This window comes from Nymphaea colorata, chromosome 11, assembly GCF_008831285.2.
Source record: "Nymphaea colorata isolate Beijing-Zhang1983 chromosome 11, ASM883128v2, whole genome shotgun sequence".
Lineage (NCBI taxonomy): Eukaryota > Viridiplantae > Streptophyta > Magnoliopsida > Nymphaeales > Nymphaeaceae > Nymphaea > Nymphaea colorata.
Window position 1 is genome coordinate 8142677 of NC_045148.1, and position 9992 is coordinate 8152668.

The following is a 9992-nucleotide window of genomic DNA, read 5'->3' on the forward strand; positions in this document are numbered from 1 at the left end:
AAGAGTCTTGAATGCACAAAATACCACCCAAGAATTCTAACATGGGCATCTTCATTGTCTCACTTCCCCATTTCATTCGATCACCATTGGTTTTTGTTGACGGGTTTTGTTATTCGGGTCCGGATCCGTACCCGATCCGGTTTGTCCTAATTAGGACTACTTATACTTCTGTAAACCCTAATCTTGGTGTTAATGAAGTGTTGAAGAGAGAGAGTGTCTGGAGGCTAGTGGGCACCAGACCTCCTCACCCGTGGTTTTTCTTCCCTCGAGTCGAGGGTTTTCCACGTTACATCTGTGTGCTTTCTTCTACTCTCGTGCACATTTTGTTTCTACAGGGTTTTCCACGTTACATCTGTGTGCTTTCTTCTACTCTCGTGCACATTTTGTTTCTACATGGTATCAGAGCCGTCGGACTTGGAGAAAACAAAATCTGTTTTTTGTTCTATGGTTGTGAAGTTCCAACCCTGACTGCCGCCGCCGCTACCACCACCGCCGCCGCTGCCCTTGCTGCGCCGCCGCTGCCCTTGCTGCGCCGCCGCTGCCCTTGCTGCGCCGCCGCTGCCCTGGCCGTGACCGTGACCACCGCCGCTGTCGCCGCACCGTGGCCGCGTGACTGCCTCCGTCGCTGCCCCGCCGTGGCTGTGACCGCTGCTGCGTCGCTGGTGTCGTGACTGCCGACGCCAACGTCTCTGCCAACGCTTCTGCCGACGCCGACGTCCGACCACCGACGCCGACGTCCAACGCCGTCGCCTCTTCTCGGCGCGCGCTGCCAAGCGCGGCCCTCTGCTTCCGCCGCGTCCTGCTGCTTCCGCAGCTCCCGCCGCTTCCGCCGTTGATCCCCGACTGCGTCATCTCACCTCTTCTCTCGGTTACTGCTGCTGTGTGTGTTCTTTGGCAGCCACTTCTACCTCGTGATCATGGCTGACTCGTCTTCTTCTTCAGTCAACACTACTCTGCCTGATGTTGTGTCTGCGCGGACTGATCATGTACCGGTTCAGGTTACCACCATTCAACTTACCAAGGAGAACTATTCCCGATGGTCTGCTGCGATTACCATGGGGATTGCTGGGCGAGGACGCATTGCCTATGTGAATGGGAGAAAGGTTGAACCTGCTGCAGATAGTCTGGCTTGGGATACATGGTTTCTTGAAGACAACCAGGTCAAAACCTGGATTGTCAATTCAGTGTCCCCGGATATCCAACCCCTCATTCTTCGTAAGAAGACTGCAAGGGATATGTGGATTATTTTGGAGCAGATGTATGGCCAAAAGAAAAGGAAAGTTCGTGTGTATCAACTTATGAAGGATGTGTATTCCCTGCGACAAGGTGCTCTCTCGGTTGCAGACTTTTATGCAGCATTAAAATCTAAGTGGGAGGACCTTGACTATCACTCTGATATTCCATGGAGGTGTCCTCACGACCAGATGCAGTACATGACTGATAAATGGGAAAACAGGGTATTCCTTTTCTTATCCGGACTGAATGATGACTTTGAAAATATAAGGAGTCAGATTCTTAACTCTGACGAATCATTTAGTATTGAAGATGTCTATTCCCGTGTTGAAGCTGAAGAACAGAGAAGGCTGCTCTCTAGTGGACGAAAGGGGGAAGAACAGTCTGCCTATGTTAGCCGTGCCCCTGTGGGAACTCCTCGTTCTTCTCGAAAATGTACTCATTGCAAAAAACTTGGTCATACTAGGGATTTTTGTTGGGACCTGTATCCAGAGAAGAAGGATAGTAGGGGGAGGTCTTCGAGTGGGAAGAAGTCTGTATCGTCTGCAACAAGTCTGAGTGATGGGAAAGGTTCTATTTCTGCAGAGCAGATCCGTGAGCTACGAGCATATTTGAGCAAGATTGATGTTGGTCAGGCAGATACACCAGATGAGGTGAAGATCAATCAGGCATTGGCTGTTTCAGGGGGAGAAGGTACTTCTTCTATGGGTGAATGGATTGTTGACAGCGGTGCCACTCATCACATGACTGGCAACCCCAAGCTTTTCCATGACTACAAGCTATCCTCGGGAAAGGAACGTGTGTCCCTTGCCGATGGTTCCTTTACTTCAGTGGCAGGGAAAGGGAGTCTTTCCTTGTTAAATAATTTTTTAGTTCATGATGCCTTACATGTTCCTCATCTTCCCTTAAATTTGTTATCTGTTAGTAAGATTACCAAGGAACTGAAGTGTGAGCTTATATTTTCTGAAAAACGTTGTGTTTTGCAGGACTTGGTGACAGGGAAGAGGATTGGGATTGGTTTGGTGTCTGATGGGCTGTATCGGCTTCCTATACGCGTTGTCACAGCTCTTATGTCAGCAGTCAGCAGAACAGAGAAGAAGGAGGAAGAGTGTCGTCAGTTATTTTTGTTTTGGCATGAACGCCTTGGTCATCTCCCATTTGGGATTTTGAAACATTTGTTCCCTGAACTATGTTCTAGTTTAAACATTTCCATGTTATCATGTGATGTGTGTCAGTTTGCGAAGCATGTTAGAGCTTCTTATCCAATTTCAAATAGTCGTTCTAATAAAGCTTTCTCCTTGGTTCATTCTGATGTGTGGGGGCCTTCGGGCATTCATTCTCGTGGTGGTTTTCAATACTTTATAACCTTTATAGATGATTATTCAAGATGTACCTTTGTGTATTTGTTGAAAGATCGTAGTGAGGTGCCTCACATTATTGAAACTTTCATCCTCCTAGTGGAAAACCAATATGGAAATTCTGTCAAGACTTTTCGGTCTGATAATGCTCGTGAATATCTGTGTCTCACTGTTGAAGAATTCTTTCGAAAGAGGGGGATTGTTCATGAGACATCCTGTAGTTATACCCCCCCTCAAAATGGGGTTGCTGAGAGGAAAAATCGTCAGTTGCTCAATGTCACCCGAGCCATACTGTTCCAAAGACATCTCCCAAAATACTATTGGGGTGATGCAATCCTTACTAGTGTCTACTTGATTAATCGCATGCCCAGTCGTGTGCTAAAGGGTCGTACTCCATACTCTATGCTTCCAGGGAGTAGTCAACCTTTTCATCTTCCTCCTCGAGTCTTTGGATGTGTGTGTTTCATACATAACCACAGTCCCAATGTGAAAAAACTTGATCCCAAATCTATTAAGGGCGTCTTTCTTGGGTATTCTTCCACTCAAAAAGGTTATAAATGTCTAGATCCTACCACTGGTCGTCTTCACATTACCAAATGTAGAAACAAAATGTGCACGAGAGAAGAAGAAAGCACACGGATGTAACGTGGAAAACCCTCGACTCGAGGGAAGAAAAACCACGGGTGAGGAGGTCTGGTGCCCACTAGCCTCCAGACACTCTCTCTCTTCAACACTTCATTAACACAAAGATTAGGGTTTACAGAAGTATAAGTAGTCCTCATTAGGACAAACCGGATCGGGTACGGATCCGGACCCGAACAACAAAACCCGTCAACACTCCCCCTCAAGTTGGGCATACATATCAAACATGCCCAACTTGGATACATTTCTCTCAAATGGAGTTACACTTAAGGCCTTGGTTAGGACATCAGCAGTTTGGTCTTCAGACTTCATGTAAGGTAGCGTTAATTCCTTAGCATCAATTCTTTCTCTGATGAAGTGACGGTCGATCTCCACATGCTTTGTTCGATCATGAAGAACCGGGTTGTTAGCCAAGTTAATTGCAGACTTATTATCACAATACATCCTCATAGGCCCTTCAATCTCTATTCCAATATCTGTCAGTAAGATCTTCAGCCATAACAATTCTGATACCCCAGTAGCCACAGCCCTATATTCAGCCTCTGCACTCGAGCGGGAACACACATCTTGTCTCTTGCTTCTCCAAACAACCAAATTTCCCCCCAAGTAGACGCAGTATCCTGAAGTAGATCTTCTGGTGTCAACACAGCCTGCCCAGTCTGCATCAGAATACCCTTCAACTTCAATAGATCTTTGTTGCACATATAGAAGTCCCTTTCCGGGATTCTTCTTCAAGTAGCACAAAATTCTATCTACAGCCTTCAAGTGCATATCTGTAGGTGCATGCATGAACTGGCTCATCACATTTACAGCAAATGTGATATCAGGTCTAGTCAGAGTGAGATAAATCAGTTTGCCAACTAGACGTTGATATCTCCCTTTAGCTTCTTCACCCAACAGTTCTCCATCTTTGCTACCAAGTTTATGCCCAGCATCTATAGGAGTAGAGGCTGGTCTGCATCCCAGTTTTCCTGTCTCCTTTAGTAGATCCAGGGTATACTTCCTTTGACTAAGTGCAAGAGTTGTACCTGATCTAGCAATTTCAATACCCAGAAAATACTTCAGCTTACCAAGATCTTTTAGATCGAATTCAGTAGATAGTAAACCCTTTAATCTTGCTATCTCTTCCTTATCATCACCTGTAACAATCATATCATCAACATAAACCAATAGTAGAGTAACTTTACTCTCTCTTCTCTTTACAAACAGGGTATGATCTCCATTTCCTTGTTTGTAGCCATGTTTCTTCATAACAAGTCTGAGCCGTTCAAACCATGCTCGGGGAGACTGTTTCAGCCCATACAAAGCTTTCTTCAATTTACAACATTTTCCAGGCTTCTCAAAACCTGGTGGCATGCACATGTACACTTCCTCTTCGAGATCTCCATTGAGAAAGGCATTTTTTACATCAAGTTGGCACATCTCCCAACCCTTCAGCACCGCCAATGAAATAATAACTCTAACAGTCTTCATCTTTGCAACAGGAGCAAACGTCTCTAAGTAGTCGATCCCATATTTCTGACTGAACCCCTTGGCCACCAATCGTGCTTTGTACCTTTCAATGCTACCATCTGGTTTGTACTTAACAGTGTAGACCCACTTCGACCCAACCAAGTGGGCTGCTTCAGGAATATCAACCACCTCCCATGTCTGATTTCTGTCTAAAGCTTCCATCTCTTCTTTCATTGCATGAGACCACTTAGTGTCACCCTGAGCCTCTGTAGCATTCCTGGGAATCACAACCACAGCCAAGGAGGATACAAAACATTTATAGTCAGTGCTCAATCTAGAGTAAGATACGAAGTTACCAATAGGGTGCTGGGTACATGACCTGACCCCCTTTCTCAAGGCAATAGGAAGATCCTCCTTTTCTTTTCCAACATCTTGCTTCTGAACACGACTTGGATCATCCAAGGAAGAAGTAGGATTGGGATTCGGTGTAACCTCCTCATCATCAATCACCTTGTCAGTACAAGCTCTTCTCCTGGAATACACCTGTCCAAACATACGATTACCCTCTTGTTCTGTCACCAAAGGATGCTCTCCCTCCTTCTCCTGTTCATGTACATCAGTAGTCGTCCCCTCTTCATCTTTGCCATCTTCATCTTTGCCAAGCACCTTGGCAACAGGATTCTCTTCACGCCTGTAATCCATAAAGTCTGTAAACTGAATTTCCTGTGTGGGAGAATACTCTTCCTTAGACATCAATTTCTCCCCCTGAAGAGAATTCTCACCAAAATAGGAAACATGTTCCAAGAATGTGACATCTTTGGTAATGTGAAGACGACCAGTGGTAGGATCTAGACATTTATAACCTTTTTGAGTGGAAGAATACCCAAGAAAGACGCCCTTAATAGATTTGGGATCAAGTTTTTTTACATTGGGGCTGTGGTTATGTATGAAACACACACATCCAAAGACTCGAGGAGGAAGATGAAAAGGTTGACTACTCCCTGGAAGCATAGAGTATGGAGTACGACCCTTTAGCACACGAGTGGGCATGCGATTAATCAAGTAGACACTAGTAAGGATTGCATCACCCCAATAGTATTTTGGGAGATGTCTTTGGAACAGTATGGCTCGGGTGACATTGAGCAACTGACGATTTTTCCTCTCAGCAACCCCATTTTGAGGGGGGGTATAACTACAGGATGTCTCATGAACAATCCCCCTCTTTCGAAAGAATTCTTCAACAGTGAGACACAGATATTCACGAGCATTATCAGACCGAAAAGTCTTGACAGAATGTCCATATTGGTTTTCCACTAGGAGGATGAAAGTTTCAATAATGTGAGGCACCTCACTACGATCTTTCAACAAATACACAAAGGTACATCTTGAATAATCATCTATAAAGGTTATAAAGTATTGAAAACCACCACGAGAATGAATGCCCGAAGGCCCCCACACATCAGAATGAACCAAGGAGAAAGCTTTATTAGAACGACTATTTGAAATTGGATAAGAAGCTCTAACATGCTTCGCAAACTGACACACATCACATGATAACATGGAAATGTTTAAACTAGAACATAGTTCAGGGAACAAATGTTGCAAAATCCCAAATGGGAGATGACCAAGGCGTTCATGCCAAAACAAAAATAACTGACGACACTCTTCCTCCTTCTTCTCTGTTCTGCAGACTGCTGACATAAGAGCTGTGACAACGCGTATAGGAAGCCGATACAGCCCATCAGACACCAAACCAATCCCAATCCTCTTCCCTGTCACCAAGTCCTGCAAAACACAACGTTTTTCAGAAAATATAAGCTCACACTTCAGTTCCTTGGTAATCTTACTAACAGATAACAAATTTAAGGGAAGATGAGGAACATGTAAGGCATCATGAACTAAAAAATTATTTAACAAGGAAAGACTCCCTTTCCCTGCCACTGAAGTAAAGGAACCATCGGCAAGGGACACACGTTCCTTTCCCGAGGATAGCTTGTAGTCATGGAAAAGCTTGGGGTTGCCAGTCATGTGATGAGTGGCACCGCTGTCAACAATCCATTCACCCATAGAAGAAGTACCTTCTCCCCCTGAAACAGCCAATGCCTGATTGATCTTCACCTCATCTGGTGTATCTGCCTGACCAACATCAATCTTGCTCAAATATGCTCGTAGCTCACGAATCTGCTCTGCAGAAATAGAACCTTTCCCATCACTCAGACTTGTTGCAGACGATACAGGCTTCTTCCCACTCGAAGACCTCCCCTATTATCCTTCTTCTCTGGATACAGGTCCCAACAAAAATCCCTAGTATGACCAAGTTTTTTGCAATGAGTACATTTTCGGGAAGAACGAGGAGTTCCAACAGGGGCACGGCTAACATAGGCAGACTGTTCTTCCCCCTTTCGTCCACTAGAGAGCAGCCTTCTCTGTTCTTCAGCTTCAACACGGGAATAGACATCTTCAATACTAAATGATTCGTCAGAGTTAAGAATCTGACCCCTTATATTTTCAAAGTCATCATTCAGTCCGGATAAGAAAAGGAATACCCTGTTTTCCCATTTATCAGTCATGTACTGCATCTGGTCGTGAGGACACCTCCATGGAATATCAGAGTGATAGTCAAGGTCCTCCCACTTAGATTTTAATGCTGCATAAAAGTCTGCAACCGAGAGAGCACCTTGTCGCAGGGAATACACATCCTTCATAAGTTGATACACACGAACTTTCCTTTTCTTTGGCCATACATCTGCTCCAAAATAATCCACATATCCCTTGCAGTCTTCTTACGAAGAATGAGGGGTTGGATATCCGGGGACACTGAATTGACAATCCAGGTTTTGACCTGGTTGTCTTCAAGAAACCATGTATCCCAAGCCAGACTATCTGCAGCAGGTTCAACCTTTCTCCCATTCACATAGGCAATGCGTCCTCGCCCAGCAATCCCCATGGTAATCGCAGCAGACCATCGGGAATAGTTCTCCTTGGTAAGTTGAATGGTGGTAACCTGAACCGGTACATGATCAGTCCGCGCAGACACAACATCAGGCAGAGTAGTGTTGACTGAAGAAGAAGACGAGTCAGCCATGATCACGAGGTAGAAGTGGCTGCCAAAGAACACACACAGCAGCAACCGAGAGAAGAGGTGAGATGACGCAGTCGGGGATCAACGGCGGAAGTGGCGGGAGCTGCGGAAGCAGCAGGACGCGGCGGAAGCAGAGGGCCGCGCTTGGCAGCGCGCGCCGAGAAGAGGCGACGACGTCGGATGTCCGCGGCGGCGGAGGCGTCAGCAGAGACGTTGGCGTCGACAGTCACGACACCAGCGATGCAGCAGCGGTCACAGCCACGGCGGGGCAGCAAGGGCAGCGGCGGCGGTCACGGTCACGGCCACGGTGCGGCGACAGCGGCGGTGGTCACGGTCACGGCCAGGGCAGCGGCGGCGCAGCAAGGGCAGCGGCGGCGCAGCAAGGGCAGCGGCGGCGGTGGTGGTAGCGACGGCGACGGTGGTAGCGGCGGCGGCAGTCAGGGTTGGAACTTCACAACCATAGAACAAAAAACAGATTTTGTTTTCTCCAAGTCCGACGGCTCTGATACCATGTAGAAACAAAATGTGCACGAGAGAAGAAGAAAGCACACGGATGTAACGTGGAAAACCCTCGACTCGAGGGAAGAAAAACCACGGGTGAGGAGGTCTGGTGCCCACTAGCCTCCAGACACTCTCTCTCTTCAACACTTCATTAACACAAAGATTAGGGTTTACAGAAGTATAAGTAGTCCTCATTAGGACAAACCGGATCGGGTACGGATCCGGACCCGAACAACAAAACCCGTCAACACCAAAGATGTCACATTCTTGGAACATGTCTCCTATTTTGGTGAGAATTCTCTTCAGGGGGAGAAATTAATGTCTAAGGAAGAGTATTCTCCCACACAGGAAATTCAGTTTACAGACTTTATGGATTACAGGCGTGAAGAGAATCCTGTTGCCAAGGTGCTTGGCAAAGATGAAGATGACAAAGATGAAGAGGGGACGACTACTGATGTACATGAACAGGAGAAGGAGGGAGAGCATCCTTTGGTGACAGAACAAGAGGGTAATCGTATGTTTGGACAGGTGTATTCCAGGAGAAGAGCTTGTACTGACAAGGTGATTGATGATGAGGAGGTTACACCGAATCCCAATCCTACTTCTTCCTTGGATGATCCAAGTCGTGTACAGAAGCAAGATGTTGGAAAAGAAAAGGAGGATCTTCCTATTGCCTTGAGAAAGGGGGTCAGGTCATGTACCCAGCACCCTATTGGTAACTTCGTATCTTACTCTAGATTGAGCACTGACTATAAATGTTTTGTATCCTCCTTGGCTGTGGTTGTGATTCCCAGGAATGCTACAGAGGCTCAGGGTGACACTAAGTGGTCTCATGCAATGAAAGAAGAGATGGAAGCTTTAGACAGAAATCAGACATGGGAGGTGGTTGATATTCCTGAAGCAGCCCACTTGGTTGGGTCGAAGTGGGTCTACACTGTTAAGTACAAACCAGATGGTAGCATTGAAAGGTACAAAGCACGATTGGTGGCCAAGGGGTTCAGTCAGAAATATGGGATCGACTACTTAGAGACGTTTGCTCCTGTTGCAAAGATGAAGACTGTTAGAGTTATTATTTCATTGGCGGTGCTGAAGGGTTGGGAGATGTGCCAACTTGATGTAAAAAATGCCTTTCTCAATGGAGATCTCGAAGAGGAAGTGTACATGTGCATGCCACCAGGTTTTGAGAAGCCTGGAAAATGCTGTAAATTGAAGAAAGCTTTGTATGGGCTGAAACAGTCTCCCCGAGCATGGTTTGAACGGCTCAGACTTGTTATGAAGAAACATGGCTACAAACAAGGAAATGGAGATCATACCCTGTTTGTAAAGAGAAGAGAGAGTAAAGTTACTCTACTATTGGTTTATGTTGATGATATGATTGTTACAGGTGATGATAAGGAAGAGATAGCAAGATTAAAGGGTTTACTATCTACTGAATTCGATCTAAAAGATCTTGGTAAGCTGAAGTATTTTCTGGGTATTGAAATTGCTAGATCAGGTACAACTCTTGTACTTAGTCAAAGGAAGTATACCCTGGATCTACTAAAAGAGACAGGAAAACTGGGATGCAGACCAGCCTCTACTCCTATAGATGCTGGGCATAAACTTGGTAGCAAAGATGGAGAACTGTTGGGTGAAGAAGCTAAAGGGAGATATCAACGTCTAGTTGGCAAACTGATTTATCTCACTCTGACTAGACCTGATATCACATTTGCTGTAAATGTGAT

The 9992-nt window shown here is 45.8% G+C and overlaps 1 protein-coding gene across 1 annotated transcript; it reads left to right on the top strand.

The window, feature by feature from the left end:
• Positions 1-761: 761 nt before the first annotated feature.
• On the top strand, positions 762-2347 carry LOC126410542 (uncharacterized). Its single transcript, XM_050080594.1, has 2 exons — positions 762-1926; positions 2220-2347. Exons 1-2 carry the CDS (start codon positions 918-920, stop codon positions 2261-2263), a joined length of 1053 nt encoding a protein of 350 aa, XP_049936551.1. The 5' UTR covers positions 762-917; the 3' UTR covers positions 2264-2347.
• The last annotated feature ends 7645 nt before the right edge of the window (positions 2348-9992 follow it).

Excerpts from the sequence above, each read along its gene's own strand:
- LOC126410542 (XM_050080594.1), top strand. The coding sequence starts at position 918 with ATGGCTGACTCGTCTTCTTCTTCAGTCAACACTACTCTGCCTGATGTT. Across the intron at positions 1,927-2,219 it reads GGCTGTTTCAGGGGGAGAAG|GACTTGGTGACAGGGAAGAG; the intron begins GTACTTCTTCTA and ends TGTGTTTTGCAG.